The following is an 18393-nucleotide window of genomic DNA, read 5'->3' on the forward strand; positions in this document are numbered from 1 at the left end:
AAGTTTAAGCGTTGGGTGCATATAACGGAATCTGACCTATTTTCGCTTAAGGTTCCTTTTACTCATTTCGGCAAACTATACCTTATTAAAAAATGAAATTGAACTGAAGTAATAAAAGTAGGAAAATTTTAAAACACTAATCAAAATGTCAAAACAGCCACTCTAGACAGCTAGCGGAAACAACTGAACGTAAACAAAACGACTGCAGCGTGACAACAGGCGGTTCGCGCCATAGCCTTCTAGATATCAACTACATAAAAATATTGTATACTATATATATAAACTATCACTACGTGAATTATGTTGTACATTTCTTGGGCTTTAATTTGATACGTTTTACGATATCATACGTCAATATTTAGCAACAGGATGTCCAATATTGGAAAGGCCGATCTAGTCGGCCCTTGGCAATTTTCGTCAATACCATCGGGCCGATTAGATCGGCCCTTGGCACTATGCGGAAAGGTTGCTAGGCCGATTAAATCGGCCCTTGGCACTCAAAGGGTTAGATAAAATATATATTTTTTTAAAATTGATTTTGCGTCATTGGACGTCGTTGGCTTTTAGCGCTAGTTTAGGCATGACATCTAGTAACGTCATTGGCTCAGAAAGGGTTAAAATATCATCAATCACAATAAACTAGCTAATTAATTGCTTTAAAACACCACTTCAAACATCTTATGTCAATTTGCGTACACACTTTGTGTTCATCTAACTCAGATCTTATTATATTTTCAAATTAAATGAGAAAATTGTATGTTCACTTATTATTTCATCACGTTAGATGTAAACAAAAAAATTATCATGGTTTAAGATTTCATAAATTAATTTGATAATCACATGTAAAAGAAGTGAGAGAACTTAAATGTCCTTCTCTTACTGTTTCACGATTCAGAAGAAAGAAATCAGGCAGAAATCTTTGGAACAACATAGTCACTAACAAAACAGGGGTTACAAACCGGAAATTAAGGGAAAACGGCAGCTTCTCAGCCTCCAACCCAAACCAATATGTTCAATTTGAATGACAAACATCCTCGTTTACATGTACTGGATACACCGCTCATGTACTGGATACACCACTCATGTACCGTTTACATGTACCGTCAATTACCGCTCACAGGTTATACTTTAATTTTCGCTTACCGTTCCCAGCGTGAACCGTTTGGATTTTAATTCAACCAATATTGATCTGTTACATCTTCAATTTTATTATAACTGACAAGAGTTTATTTATAAAATTAAAAGCTTATCATTTTTGACGTGACAACGTCTTAAATTAGGTTGCGGCTCGGAGTCACTCATGAAAAAGTGTAACGCCCGGTAACGTTACGATGCCCGTCCAGTGGGTCCGCCGCATGGGATAAAGCAGATAACTGTGGGTCCGCCGCACGGGATAAAGCAGATAACTATGTTTATTCGTGAAAATGTGGAGTGCTTAGATTCGTCATTTACAACAACTACAACAATAAAGGTAAATAATTGTACACTGATATTTCATTATCGTAAACTATGATTGATTGATTAATTGTTAGATTGACACAAAAGTTGAGAAACTGAGTTTATAGGTTATGTCATACTATTGACAAATGTTGATAGTGTTAAGTAAATTATTAGTTTAAATCACTCTGCAATCAATCGTAATTCAGTCGATTGAGAAGAAACAGCGCGTATTGCTAGTCAAACATTTAAAATAACAAATTATAACCTCTAACCTGTCATAACAGTGCGACCAAACAAACGAACTAAACCGACCAATCACCACGCGCGGAGTTAGAATTTAACTGTGTTTAGCAAGAATTTCAAATTCCAATTTTAGTAAATGTTTTATTCAACTTTACCATTTACAATAACAAATTTTAATTAATTTCAAATTATGTACAATGTTTTAGTAAACAAAATATATTTCTATAGTTAAAATTTGTGCAATTCTTATTTTCATTCAATTCCTTGTTCCTATTGTGCAATTTAATAATATTCATATCAATAAATATTCTACCGAGAAAAAGACGTTGTCACGTAAAATCTTCGCCCGTAAAACCGACTTTACAGGCAACCATAATTTTTTTTATTTTAGATCAAAAGATTGTATTGTAATTAAGTACACATGCATTTATGTATGTTATTTACACACTTTTACAAACCCACATGTATAACTCGTTTTTGAGATGTTGCGGTATATTAAACAAAATTAATGGTTAAATTTGTTTCTCCCAAAAAGATTTTTTGGTCCTCTTTCATTTGATGTGTCATATGGGGTACTTTGCTACTTGAACTTTTTAGTTTGTGGGAGTGAATGAAGTTTAACTTTAATATAAACAATTAGATTCTATGAAAGTAGATGTTTGCCACAAACTATGTTTTTATATCTCGTAGTTTTGTATAAATAAATTTGCAAGTATTAGACTCTGTATACATATTCACACGCATACCCAAAAATTCTTTCTTTCAAACTATATTGTTTTTGTTTTTTTAGTGTTATTAAATACAAACATTGTATTTATTCTGATTTACTTTGTAATTAAAATATAACAGATAAGAAAATATTACAATTAAAAATCTGTAGATCACAATAAATTTACAGATCTGAAAGTTGTAATCAAACAAAAGTGTATTAAAGGTAGGTGACCACATTTCAAATAACCACAAAGACTAGGAAAATCCTCCCAGTTCAAAAGTAAATTATATTAAATATCAAATTATTGTTTAAGATTTTTATATGGCTAATTTGTCACATATTCCATAAAAGTAGATTAATAGTAACTAAGTGGAAAACTGCCTTATATTACATAGATTGTTTCTTTCAGCAATATCATGTTTCTAATTTTATTTAAAACTGTAAGTTCAGCTATTTGGTGATGGACTAATAGATAAGAGAAATGCAATATTGTTTCTACAAAAACTATCGTCTGACAAGTACAAGTTACAACATGAAGTTGGTGAAATTTTCAAATTTTGTTTCAGTCCTCTCAATTTTTAAAGACAATAAATAAGTTAAATTTTCTCAATAATGTTGATCTGACATGTGCCTGCTCTTAACATTTGTTATAGTGCATGAGTAAATAACTTCATCATGATTTATATAATACTGAAATCATAGAATTTACTTATTTAAGTGGTATATTTTGTTTTGCCATATTTGAAATGTCAATGTAATACAAATCAGAAGTTTTACATAATATGTGCTAAATGAATAAAGTACTTTCAGTTGAATTCAATGATCTAAAATGGTGTGCATATACAAAAGTTAGAAAAGAGTTACAATTCCTTATGCAGCAAAATTAAAGTTTTAAGAAACTTATATCTTTTTCTCAACTACTGAATTGTTTATAGTTATTTATATATCTTGTAAAACTTTAAGAAAATGGAGCTTCCAAATTTTTAGAAATAATATGTTAATAAACTGACATGATTTGATGTGGCCAACAACTTTGGGTCAAAAGAATGCCTTAGTAGTTTTGAAATACATGGGAAAGGAACATGCTTGAATTCATTCTTTTTTTTTTAAATAGAAAGCAATATGTAGAGAAAGAGCATGTTAAAACTCATTTTTCCACTAAATCATTTAACACTGTTTTTATCAAAGCTACTGGCATTACAATGTGGTGTTTCCCAGGAGTCCATCTTGAATACCCTTCTGTTTCTCTGTTATCTGAAGAGGTTACCTGGGATGGTATGGGAGGGGTTTTGATGACACAAACATAGTATAGTAATAATAGGAAAAATTCAGGAAAACATTGAAATTTCACCTTTCACTAACCTGGCATTGGTAAACAATTTTTAAACACTAAAAATCCTCTTTTAAATTGATCTAAATCGAATTTGATATAATCCCCAACAAAGTAGCCTAGATCTAAATTTACTTTAGATTTATTCATTAATAGTGATAGATTGCACCAGGTTGAAAGCACAAAATATTTAGACTCGTCATTCTTGGCCAACATATTTCTTGGTATAATCATGCTTATCATGATAATCATGTACAGAAAATGTTCAGAGATCTAAATGCACTGTGCCAAATATCAGAAATGTGGAATTTAGAGACATTAAAAATAATACATCATGCCATAATTTATTGATATATACGCTATGGAATAAGTATACATAGTGCTACAACCAAACATAGTAGAAGAGGGCTCTCAGAATCATGGCAAAGCTAAAAAGAAAAGATTCTGTGAAACACATTTTTAAAGAATTTAGAATTCTAACTGTTTTTAACTTAAATCTATTTGAGGCTGTTTGTCATGTTAAGCAATTTTTTACTGCCTCTTCAGTTGATAATGGTCACTACAACACACACTTTGGTTGAAAAGTAGTTCAGCATAATATAGAATAACATACTTGTTATACTGAAACAAACTTTATGCACTGACCAAATAATATTTTGTTACAGCCAAATTTTAGTAGGTGAAAAAAAAAACAATTAAAATAATATTTGCTTGAAAGACCATTTTATTCACGGAGGACTTTGCTGAAAGAAGGGACTACTGTTTGTCAATTCTCTTGGCTGGTGACATATATAGTTATTTTTATTTTAGTTCTAGAACTGAATTGATTAGTTGACAAGTTCAATGTTTTAATGTGTAATGTTCCATGAATAAATAGATATTTGATTTGATTCTGACTATTGCTGGCCGACAGGTGGTGCAGGCAAAGTACGACAGTCTGAAGGCAGTAAACAGTCGGCTGGAGACAGAGATTCTAAAGCTGCAGACCCAGTTGGGGGCCATTCAGGTCGAGCAGCCGGTTGAAGCAGCGATAGCTTACACTCCTCCTAACCTTCCTCCGGTGCCTCCGGAGACATTCAGTAACCTGCAAACACTTGTTGACGTGCCTGATCCCTCTGATCACAATCCGTACGTCTCTTATTTATTTAACTGTACAATTTTTAACTGAATGATTAAAATTTCAAGAGTGTGGTTTCAGGGAGGAATCGTCAGAAGAAAGTTCTTGGAAATTTGGGTCATGCTTATTGATGTGCAGCAAGTTTTCACTTTTTTAATTTAGCAAAGCTGAGCTGTCTGCAAAAAGTTAAGTCTCAAGTTAAAGATTTTTCAGTTCAAACTTAATTATCCCCAAAACTGTTGTCAATAATTTATGTTGCCATTTGTAGCAAGTATAAATTTGGTCATAGAGAACCCAATTGAATTTTTTGTCTTATTTGCATAACATGGGTAGAACAACGTTACACTTAAGCTACAGAATACTGAAATACTTATTACTAGTACGTAAAACACCTTTTACACTTTGAGGTGACAGAGTAATGCTTTCATTCACGCACTCGCAACAACAGAACATCATGCAAACGTGCTACCATGGATGCGGAATACGGACCGGCGGCTTATTGCTGAATAAAACAACAAAAAATTGTACATTAAAAATACTAATATGTACCTTGAACCCACTACCAAAGTCAGAAACAGCACAAATGAAAAAGACAACATATCACAGATGTAATGTTGAAACATGTGATGTACGCACGATTTTGCTGAATTGTGAACAGGAATTCCTTAATGGCACATATGACAATCTCATGACAGCTGTGCTCAGCACCTCTGCAGTGCTGTAACCCTAGATGGTGACACAGGATAATACAGGTTGAGGTATGAGGAGGAATGGTCTGCCTGTGATTTCTTATCTACTCTTATATCTTGTTTTTGATCTTTAAGTCACTGTGAATGAGTCCAAATTCCATTGGATGGGGTTTCTTACAACCTTTATAATTTTGTTAGGTTAATTAATTTTTACTATTTGAAGCCACAGCAACATACTTCAATTAAAGGTTAACTTGGCGATTGGTGTCAATTTTGTGTGTAAAGTCTGATTAACACATTCACTGCGGATGACAAAATTACTGGCGACAGAAAATGCAGGAATTTTTTTTGTTTTTTACTTACCCAAATCGGAGTCAGGATAGCCGAAAGGGTTGTCCAAGGTATCCCGGAAGCTTTGTTGGCCGGAACGGGTGACATCATGTCCGTGCCGATTCTGCTCGTCATCCGCACCAGGTACCAATCCCCGTGTTGTATGTTCTTGCAGCGCACTAGGTTTCGGCACAAACACTCATGAATTACACGTATATAGTACATGAATGACACTTAGATAGTACATCAAGTACACGGATATATTACATATTAGTTTGAAAAATATACAACATCAAAAACAGTTAACACTCCCACCTCCCTGAGTAAAAATTAGAAAAAAACTATATACATCCCCATCCACCGCCAAATACTAAAAACTACTTATTTGTCCTCTTGATACTTATCAAAGCAACTGAGTTCACACAGACCTGGTTCGTCAGGGCACACTGCACAATAGTACTTTGTTTCCTTACGCTTGCCTTCTTGGTAGCAAACGCGGCACCTCCGGGTAACTGACTTGCCGTTTCCTTTGCGCTTCGTTAGTTTGGAGAGACGATGCATGCTGTTGCGCGTCGATGTTATGAGCAGTGGGCCTTCCTTTGGAGGGAGCAGGTCTTCAAGAACACGAACACGGAAGTCTACACTCGGAACACAACAGGGACAGTCTATCTGAGTTGTACATGTTGTACAGGTAAAAAGAATTTACTACAACAACCTTGAGAAAGTGTACAAAAATTTTCTTGTGCCATCGCAGGGTCTTGCGCTCACAGGGGTAATAAGATACCATTTGGTACAAGCGGTCAGTCCCCTTCATGTGAGAGTTGTAGTACATTATTGGTTTTGGCAGCGTTCGTTTTTGGTTTCTCCTGTTGGTGGTTTGGACCATCTCGTTGTCATATTGTGTGGAGATGTAGGTCACCGTCCGCTTATCCCTCCATTTTCCAATCATGACACTATGGGCATAGTTCGCTATCGTTTCACCTTTGCCTTCACTGCTGGAGGTGTAAGGAGTCTGTCGATGCGTAGAGTACCGGTAGTGTAGGTTGAGTGACGTAGAAGTTTGGATGATAAAACAAAACTATTATAAAAATTATCCATGAACAGGGAATGGCCTTTCACCAGGAAGTCACTCATCAGCTTCATGACGACTTTGACAGTATGACCTTTGCCACTACAATAGTCATGGCTCCCCGTGTAAACATGGAAGCGCAGCATGAGTCCCTCCCTCGGGTTCATGCAGGGAATAAATTTTTATTCCATATTTGTGGCGCTTGCCCTTTACGTACTGGCGGAAGACCAGTCTGCCACGCCACAGGCTCAATCTCTTTGTTGATTGTCAGTTCACGGTCGGGATAATAGACCTGTTGCATCTTATTGTTGAAATAATCAACAATATTTCGAATTTTAAAAGACCGGTCGTTAGCAGGTTCGGGGTGATCAGGGGATCAACTCTTGAATAATGCAAACATCTCAAAATGCCAAGAAATTGATCTCGAGACATGTACTCCTTGAACATAGGAAAGTTGAAAAATCTATGAGTTTTCCAATAGTCGTTCAATCTATTCAGTCTAACGTTACCAGTCAACAGTAGAAGGCCTAAGAATGTTCTTAGTTCGGCCATCACTGTCCTTCCATTTGGTTATGCGTGATGCGGGAGTAGTGGTGGGGCCACAAAATAGTTCCAGGGCATACAGGTTGGTTTGTCTAATGATATTCTCTAAAAACACGGTGTCAAGAAGGAGATTGAACCAGTCAATTGGTTTATTGTCACCTGGAATGGGAACGAGCAAGCCAGGCTGACCAGTGTTAGCAGGTCACGTAAACCAGCCATGTCGCTGGCCCACTGGGGGTGGGGGACGTCGCCTTCACTGTCCCTAGAACTGTTTGAACTCGACTCATTGTCTTCATCAGATGAAAAATTATCGTCAATAACATTATCTTCTTCCTCCATTATGATTACATACACTTACACAGTCAACAGACACTATAATCCACTCACACAATATCGCAAAGCATACACAACAAACGAAAATGGCGAACCGACGACGAATTGCACCAACTGACTCACCGAAACAGACACACCTCGGTATGAGTGTTACAGCCTTGCCAGGCAAGTGCTCAGCTCACACTGAGGCAATATGAAAGCAGCTGCCGTATGCCGAGCTCGCCCGTCCACCACCTGGCGCGCCACTTTCGCATGACGAGCATGCTCGTCACCCGCAGTGAATGTGTTAAGAACATAGTATGAGGTTAATTTATTTATTTGCCCCACATTAGGCGCCATATGATGAAGATCAAGTCTGTGATTAATTAACTGCCCAACATTGTTGTGTCATTTGAGGTAGTTTAAGTTTTAGGTTACAGTGTATTGTCCAATGCCATATGATAAAGTCCCAAATGTGAGATTGATTCTATTATGGCAATAATCAAATGGATGCCTGATGTAGGTTGAAAAGAAGATGTTAAATTATGTTATATGACGTGTTCCGGTTCATTTAAGTTGGTTATGTTAACCGGAGCATGTGGTCACTATAATGTGTTGAAAACCAATGACATTTAGTTTTTATTGATAACTAGCGGACCCGGCGCGCTTCGCTGCGCATTTCAATAAGTTACCCACGGCTTCGCACGCAAATCTTAAGAACCGAAGTCCTTATATTACTTAGTAAATTTTTTTTTTTACTATAATAAATTTTAGATTAAATTAGTTATATCTCCGATGCCACGATTGAGCTTGCTTTGTTGTCTCGATCGAGAGAATATGTACACACGGAGTTTTGAGAACCATACTTCTGTCAAAAAAAAACAACTAAGGTTGATTTTATAACATTCTTTATATTTGTAGCCAACGTAAGATAGTAATTATGATATCTGCATTGCTCTTCTGATCAAGCATGAGCATGGTTTATATTAAATAAATATTGCAGTTAAAGGTGAATTTTTACGTCAAATTTGAATTGTATTATCTGGATAGTAAAGTCTATGTTTAACAGTGATTGCAGAAACAGTTTAAACAAAATTTGTCGTTTCTCTTAAGCTTACTCTATGCTTTAAAACTATAAGTGTAATATATGTTTACAAAGAACAGCTGATTAAAAATTTGAAAAGACTCTTTCACTTAATAACATATGTTTGCTGCAATGCATTTCTTACGGGTATTTCTGTAACCAGTGGGGCGGAATCCTGAATCGGGAAAGGGATAAAAAGTATCCTATAACCTTCTACAGATCAAGACGAACAAATTTTTAAAAAAATTAGGCGAATCCGTCCAGCCGTTTGTGAGTGATGCTGTTACACACGAACAGTTTCATTTTTATATATTAGATTTATGTTCACTGCGTATAGTTAATATATGCAATTTATATCTAAGTTAATATGAACACTATTTTCTGAAAACTTGGTGTTGGTTTTTTACCTGTAAATAAGCAGAATTTATTTTTCTCAAATGTATTATCAGCATATTTTGCAGTTAGAATATTAAGGTAATGCATGTGTTACAAGTATAATGCTCTCGAGCTATGATAACCTCAGTGTTTTTCTAGTGTGTGTATTTGATTAATAATTCAGTTGCATTTTGTTGATTTACCACCATTCTTGTTCATATGTTAATGCAAGTTTTTAATTTATGTTTAGATGATGGAAGATATGCAGCGATCAGTTGAAGTTCTTGCACTGCATTTTTTATCATAATTTTGTAGAATTCTCGTCAAGACACTTTCACTGAAGATCGATATAGCTTGATGTTTGCATACAGCAAGAAATTTTTTTTGTAAAATTCATCCAAATGGCCTATTTGTTGTCATCATGGAATAACAATGTTATTTATAAAGACACATTTTAACATATACTTGAAAGACTGTGTACAGTTGTGCATTCATGAGAAGTTCTTTATTTTTTAAAGCGATGGTTCAATTTCGATTAAAATCCAGCGTTAAATATAGTATACAAAGAAATTAAACGTTATGCAAATCACTTCAATGTTTGGTTTATTTTCCCTTTCCAAAATTAATTATGTTAATCATGTGTTTGTTGAACTACCAAATGAGATGCCATGTATTGTATCACAGACTCAGTCCAGACACCAAACAAATGTTACGTTGGTATTTATGTGATTCTTTCATTTCTGAAAAAGTGTTATTGGTAAGACAGGTAAACAATATATTTATCAGCTTCCAATTAATAATTATTTCTTTTTGTTCAGAAATTATTGGAAATGTCTGCGTTATCATATGATTTGTATCTAAACATACACAGACAAAAACAGAAACACACCATGCCCTGTACTTTATGCTTCGTTCGTGTTTAGTTTACTTTATTGTGTTGTAAATATTCTAAATTGCGTTGTCATGGTTGGTCTTTTGTTTTAATTTTTTGTTTCTTGTGTGATTCAGGTAAAATAAATACACAATATAGCAGTAGTACCTTCAAATAAATTGTTAAACTTACTAAGAAAAATATTTTTAACCTGAAATAATGGTCAGCAGTAAAAATCTATGTTTTTGTATTTTTGAAATATTTATTTGTTAATAAGTAATTAAGAACTCAAGATGAAAGTTATTGACACATAGGTGTCAGACCGAACATATCAACTTCAATTCTTGACTATGTGAAAGTAGGACCACAGATGAAGAATAATTATTATTCTTTTCATAAGTTAGTGGAATCTTGCCCTATAATGGTTTCTTCCCCAACCCATTCAACACTAGAAAATACTGATGTACTAATTTTGTTAAGATTTTCACGAAAATACTTGTAATGAAGTACATGCTAATTTTATTACCGTCAGACAACAAACATTTCCCCCCAGTGGTTAACCTTGCTTTCTCAAGCTGTAATTTACAATTTATTACTGTTTTGAGATAACATATTACAATATTAACCCTAGAACTGGCAATGGTATCTCTCTGTACTGGCGGCTCTATTTCAACAGCTATGCAGATGTTTTTTTAATAATGTATCCCATTTCATAACTGTCAGTCCAAATGTAAATATGCAATATGTCAATTTATTCACATATATTTTTAAAAATTGTAAAAAATTTGGTTTTAATTATTTTTGTAAATGTTTTGATTTGCAACTGCTTAGCAAAGTTTTACATCAAAACTGTAAGTGTATAACTTATTCTAAACTTTGTGCCAATTCCAACAACATACAGTTATCTTAACTTTTACCCCAAAACTTGTGTTTCATTGCTTTGTAAGAAAAAGCGTGCACAGTTACTGTTTTTTTTTTTAAATAGGTTGATCACTTAAGAAATAATATCTTTCATGGGTAAACATAATTTTGTGATTACTTATGTAAGTATGATAGTTAAACCAAAAATAAAATGAAACACTAAATTCAAATCCCACCTTATTTACATATGTACAATTTATAAAAAGTTTCATCTTTCACTCAAGAGTCGCTGGATTCTACCCTGTGTTTGTGGCTGGCAACCCTCAAGCTGGTCTGGCAGTGTTCGAGCAGATGGTAGGACTTAAAGTGGACTCCATAATTACATCCAGGGCAAAGAAATTTGTTTTCTTTTTCGAGTCTTTACACTCACATATGGCACACAAGTGACATTTCGTGTTATGGTGTTTTGCAATTCATGAGCAGGGCCAAGGCATCACCAGGTGGAATAACAAGTTCTCTGTCTAACTCACACAACTGTGAGGATATCACATCTGTAACATGGTCTATTAGGTTTACTTCAATGTCAGAATAAACTTCGTCACCACTAGAAATATGACGATCCAAAACAAGCTAACTAAGATCACATGATCGTCTCTAAAGCTTTCACCCAAAATGAACAACTAAAACTATAACCTAAGAAAGTTAAACCACAGTAACGTCAACACTAAAGTAAGGTCCTTTTAGGACTAAGCGCAGGGTCAAACTGCCCTTTTCCCTCAGGAAGGAAAAAAAAGTCAACACTAAAACACTATAAAACTCATTTTTCTATAAATACTATTTTGGATTCCTAACTCCAAACACAAAACCCGGCACTTGTTTACAGTTTCACAACATGGATGACGCAACAACGTGACTGACTTGTATTACGTTCACGTCAGCTATGTATTAAGAACAATGTTCGATGTTGTATGATATTCAAAGTAAAAGCAATAAATCAGTACTATAGTTAATGCTATGCCAGAATATGCAAAATAAAAATCATTCATATGATCTTAAATACCTAAAATTTAAATAACTGTATACCCCTACTTTGACAACAATTACTTGTCATTGCTAAATCAGACGGATCTTTGGTGATGAAAATTCTTTTCATGCTAGCTGTAGGGTTAAATATTTTTCCTAAGAAAAATTAATTTTACTAAAGTAAATGGGTGACAGATCAATGCTTTGTTAACTAAGAACACCATAACTCCAATCAGCGGACAGAAACCTATTGAATATTGTCCATAAATCATATTGAACAACTGGAATAAAATCAATACAAAGATATTGATATGTTTCTTCAGAGTTTGCCCTGCTTGTGCAGGGATCAATTTTGAACCATGGCAAAAACATCTCATGATGAAATTGATTTACCTGATAACAAAATATCAGATATTATTTCTTTAGTGGATGGTTTTGGTCTTTTGTATATAACATAACTAGCAGTTACCCATGGCTTTACACACAATTTCATAGGCTTAACACACGTATGAGCACTGCTGGTTTGAGTAAATAATGTATCCAATCACCAATGTTGAGTTTGCTTTATTGCCACAATCAAGAAAATCTGTCAAAAAGTTTTTATTTATAACCATTGTAATTTACTCCAGTCTTATTATTTGTTGTTACTTAGTTAATTTTGCCTTGTTTCCCAATCAATATACAGGGTGATTCAAAACTAAACGGCAATCTCTCGGGAGCTTATTCTATAGCTAAAAACAAGTAAAAAAGTTCATATAACCACATGCCCGGAAACGCTTCGTTAGCGAGTTACGCCTAGCGAAAGATTTCGCCCGGATTTCAGAACCCTTGGTGAAGTCAGGCCGTATAAAAATGGTAAAGGTAGTTACAAAGATACAAATACGATTGTTTTTTATGTTTTTATATCTGACAAATTTATTAAAATTCGTCCCAGAGCTGTAAATGCAATACTTTCAGAGATATCTTACGTAAAACACAAGAATTGGTGCAAAGAAATAACACATTTTTGTGTTTAACGTAAGATTACTTCCATAAATGTTAAATAAAGGTCATTTTTTTCATAAACAGATTTGTAAAACATTTAATTCTGAAAAGATTCATGTGAATTACTTAGGAAAAAAATTAATAATAGGTATTGAAATTTAGCTTTATTTAAAAATAAAACAGACGCACAAAAATGCATATTCTTATCTGCATAAAATATTAACTAATGTTTAGGTTGTGAGTAACAGCTGATCATTTATTCAACACTTTTTATCGTCATATTTTCTTTGCAAAGGTTGGCAATATCAGCTGATCAACAATTAAGTTCATGAAGTAATATTTGAATAACCTTTATGGAGGTTTTTGTATTGTGGCGTGTGAAGATTGTATTTTGTGAGATCCTGTGATTATTTGGAAATATTTTATACAATATTTTATTAAATATTTATTTTTAAAATATTTTATTAAATATTTATTTTTAAAATATTTTATTAAATATTTTTATAAAAGTGTATGTAATTATCTTAGTAAATAATGGCAGATAATGTAAATGGTATGTATTCGTTTGAAGAGTATACGGACATGATACTGATTTACGGTAAAGTTAACAAGAATGGTTTAGCTGCAGTTCAGGAATATCGTGACACTTTTCCACGTCGAAGAACACCTGATCGCAAAACATCACAGCTTTGAAGCTGTGGAGAGACGACTTAGAGAAACTGGTAGCTTTAAACCGAAGCGAATAGATACTGGTCGTCAACGTAGCGCAAGGAACTATAATAATGAACAAGCAATAATAAATGCTGTAGAATTATCACCAACCACAAGCACCAGACGATTATCACGTCAGTTAAATATTTGCCAGTCAAGCGTATTATGGCGGACACTTCATGAAGCACAGTTGTACCCATTCCATATAACACGTGTTCAAGACTTATTACCGCAAGATCTTAATAAACGGAAGATGTTCTGCTGCTGGTTAAGAAGAAATTGTTTACGACATCAGTATTTTCTTCGGCGTATTCTCGTTACTGATGAATCCTGTTTTACTAGAAATGGAATTGTAAATTTTCGTAATACCCATACTTGGGCGTACGACAACCCACATGAAACTGTGACGAGGCATTTTCAACATACATTTTCAGTCAATGTATGGCTTGGTGTTCTGGGTGATAATTTGATTGGTCCATTTTTCCTCCCTAATCGACTTAATGGAGTAGCGTACTTAAATTTTTTAAGAACAAACCTGCCTACCCTCTTGGAAGATATTCCTGTTCAAAACAGAATAAATGCATGGTTTATGCACGACGGAGCACCTCCACATTTTTCTAATGATGTGAAAAACTATTTAAATGATACATACGGTAGACAATGGATTGGTCGAAATAGACCAGTAAAATGGCCACCACGTTCTCCTGACCTCACGCCAGCAGACTTTTTCTTATGGGGTTGGATGAAGTCAATTGTTTATTCAAAACGGATTAACACCATAGAGGAGTTACGTAATCGCATTACAGAGGCGGCAGAAACTATCAAGAATGCTCCAAACGTTATGAAACGCGCTAGAAAAGAGTGGATTCGTCGTGCAAAAACGTGCATTGCTAACAACGGAGGACACTTTGAGCAACTATTATAGGTGATTATTACAGTTTTATAAAGGTAAATACATTTTATGTTAATGTTCAGTCTAGAATAAATGATCAGCTGTTACTCACAACCTAAACATTAGTTAATATTTTATGCAGATGAGAATATGCATTTTTGTGCGTCTGTTTTATTTTTAAATAAAGCTAAATTTCAATACCTATTATTAATTTTTTTCCTAAGTAATTCACATGAATCTTTTCAGAATTAAATGTTCTACAAATCTGTTTAAGAAAAAAAATGACCTTTATTTAACATTTATGGAAGTAATCTTACGTTAAACACAAAAATGTGTTATTTCTTTGCACCAAATCTTGTGTTATACGTAAGATATCTCTGAAAGTATTGCATTTACAGCTCTGGGACGAATTTTAATAAATTTGTCAGATATAAAAACATAAAAAACAATCGTATTTGTATCTTTGTAACTACCTTTACCATTTTTATACGGCCTGACTTCACCAAGGGTTCTGAAATCCGGGCGAAATCTTTCGCTAGGCATAACTCGCTAACGAAGCGTTTCCGGGCATATGGTTATATGAACTTTTTTACTTGTTTTTAGCTATAGAATAAGCTCCCGAGAGATTGCCGTTTAGTTTTGAATCACCCTGTATATATATATATATATATATATATATGCATGCACAGATCTGAAAAGCCTATTCTGTTAACAGGTAACTAAGATGGGTTTTATAAGTCTTTAAATTTATTGTAAAAGTTATATGGTAACTTAGTATTTTATATATAATACTTTTGCTAAAAATGTTGAGTTGAAAGTATATTTTTACTCAAACTTTCAATTTTATTATCTGGATATTCTCTTACTCTGTGCTCAACAACGGTTTGTTACAGAAAAGGCTGAAATAAAAAGTGTTGTTGCTATCAAGCTTAGTGTATACTTTCATACACATTGAAGATATTGGTAAGTTTAATTAAACATTTGGTTGTGCTGTCATAAATGAGTGCAAAGACATCCATCGAGCTTACTCTATACTTTTATACACATTGAAAATATTGGTAAGTTTAATTAAACATTTGGTTGTGCTGTCGTAAATGAGTGCAAAGACATCTATTGAGCTTACTCTATACTTTTATACACATTGAAAATATTGGTAAGTTTAATTAAACATTTGGTTGTGCTGTCATAAATGAGTAAGGATTGATACAAATATCAGTGGTAATATATAGTTGTTTAAGAAATTTTTTGATAGGTAAGTGGAAAGATAAATGTTATCTATATGAATGAGTAAATCGTCATGTGAAAAACTGTTATCAAAGAACTAAACTAAAACTACAAATATAAAACGTTTTGCCAATTCAGGAATGAAGTGATTAGGTCTAGTTAAGATGAGATAAGAAGGGACTAGATCAGGGTGCAAGTTTCTGACCTTTGTACCAGCAAGCTGCTCTGGAGGATATAATATCAATATCAATTCAAAGTTTATAAACCTTGCTATCACTGTTTCTTCTTTCCCACTACTTGATCACTTAACTCTTTTTATAAGCATTATATTAATATAAGTACAGGTATAAACATTATTTAGTCTCTTTGTATAAAGTTTATCTCAGACCATTTGTGCCTTTTGCTCTGTCCTGGTCTGCTATATTTACATTGTTTTGTTTACCTCAGATTTTGTAAACATATAACACTGACTCCTTACATTTTAGTCATAATATGGTCAACTATCCTTGTGGAATATACATGATCAATGTAAGACCATCTGACATTTTAGGTACAGGCTCATGTCATAAGTAGATCCATTTTAAATGTGCTGGATTAACTCCATCTGATGTATAAAACATAGAAAAAAGGACTTTTTGGGACAATGGACATTTTCAAAATGTAATCCAAACTTTAATGATGGAGGAAATTTACTACTATTGCTAAAGATGTGATTAATGAAGAAATCTTTGAATAGTTAAATTGTTCCTCACTGGCCGAAGAGATAAATAAATCTATTTTGTATGAGAATGAAATAATCAAAACAAGAACGCCATCAAGAGAAAAAAAGTTCCCTTTATGTCCTCGAACTTGATGACAAGGATAATGTAAATAAGGGTCCTTTGCAATTTGTAGGACCTGCGTGTTTTATAAAAAAGACAAGAAATTTCTTGATGCAATACACACTTTAGAAAGCATAATTAAAATACTACAAAAATAAAGATAATAAATGGCAGAAAGTATCCACAAACTCTTGACAACAGCGATAATCCAATGTAACTGAGTCTTTATCGTGTTTAGATTTCACTTCAAAAAACCCTTTCGAAATGCTCCGAAATAACTCTGAATTTGAAAATTCTGATGACAGTAATTGTATCACTAATACTCTTGACACTTCAAACATACTTCCACAATCTCTCCACCACCACATTAATATAAGAGAAAGTAACAAAATGAAACAAAAATTACTTCTATGTGCTGATAGTTATGGTCGTGATATAACATTTCATTTAAATAAGCGCTCTAAGTTATTGGATGCTGTTGGGTTTGTTAGGCCAAGAGGTTTGTTAGCTGAGCAGATTTTGAATTTTGGCAACACTGATTGTGAAAAACTGGGTCATGATGCCCATAGCATGTGGGTCTAATATTTCTCGTAATGACGCTCAGAATGCAGTCAATGTGATTGGGAGAGCATTGCACAAATATAATGGTTCTATAATAATCTTACTAGACTTATCCATTAGGCATGACAAAATCTTGGTCAGCGGTAACAACATTTAAGGGTTAACATAATGTTGTATCCATAGACATGTACAGTTTTTTTAACCCTTGCAGTGTTACAGCCAGTTGAAGTAGCCTCATGATCACTCTGTAAGGGTTGACATCATGTTGTATACATAGACGTGTACAGTTGTATAACCCTTGCAGTGTTTAAGCCAGTTGGAGTAGCCTCATGAATCACTTTGTAGGATAACACCACATGACCATCCGCTGGCACTGTAAGGGTTAACATAATGTTGTATATGTAGATGTGTATAGTTTTTTCCTTGCAGTGTTATAGCCAGTTGAAGTAGCCTCATGATCACTCTGTAAGGGTTGACATAATGTTGTATATGTAGACGTGTACAGTTTTATAACCCTTGCAGAGTTACCCTTGTAACTTTGTGTAATACAGCTACGCACAATACAGTGCTAGTGGTGTGGTACAGTTTTATACCCATTGCAGTGTCATATCTTTACAACAGTATTAATGAGACACAATGAATTAAAATTGAGTGGTAGTTTTTGACATTGTTTAAATTAAATCACTAATAAGGGAGCTTTGTTCAGCTTATACTTTTTTAATGGTCCTTGTAGGGGTATTTTCTTCTTTGGTCTATGAAAGCCTTGAGAAGTCTAAGCTTGCCTTGTTCACTGCAAAATTGGTTGAAGATAAAAATGTTTAATATCCAAAACTTGAATAGTTTTGAAGAATGTGACATTGAGGTTTAATTCTGTCACTGCTACACTGATTTGTCATCTGTAGTTGATTTAATATTTAAGAAATTTTGAACCATTTTCTTTTTAAAATTGGCCATCATTTGTCACAAATCACCAATAATCTAATTAATTCTTATTAACTCACTACACTCTCAACTTGGTTTTAATATTTAATTACATTTTTTGAAAATTGTATTGTCCACAAAATTTTTATGGTTATAATACTGTCATTAATCATGATAAATTGCTATTTGTAAACACTTCAAAATTTTTGTGTCGCGTATAATAAAAACTCCAAAAAAAACCAAGTTAATTGTTTCAATGTCTCAAAAGTAAGTTTTTAGA

The 18393-nt window shown here is 33.7% G+C and overlaps 1 protein-coding gene across 2 annotated transcripts in view; it reads left to right on the forward strand.

Moving 5' to 3' along the window:
* Positions 1 to 9833, forward strand: part of LOC124363323 (hamartin) — a 102919-nt gene extending 93086 nt beyond the window's left edge. For both annotated transcript variants that reach the window (XM_046818572.1, XM_046818580.1), the window contains exons 22-23: positions 4639 to 4853; positions 9495 to 9833. In XM_046818572.1, coding sequence (XP_046674528.1) covers positions 4639 to 4853; positions 9495 to 9498 — 219 coding nt within the window. In that variant the 3' untranslated portion in view covers positions 9499 to 9833. The remainder of the gene's footprint in view (positions 1 to 4638; positions 4854 to 9494) is intronic.
* Positions 9834 to 18393: the final 8560 nt, after the last annotated feature.

The sequence above is a fragment of the Homalodisca vitripennis genome, chromosome 1 (assembly GCF_021130785.1).
Source record: "Homalodisca vitripennis isolate AUS2020 chromosome 1, UT_GWSS_2.1, whole genome shotgun sequence".
In the NCBI taxonomy this organism is placed as follows: Eukaryota; Metazoa; Arthropoda; class Insecta; order Hemiptera; family Cicadellidae; genus Homalodisca; species Homalodisca vitripennis.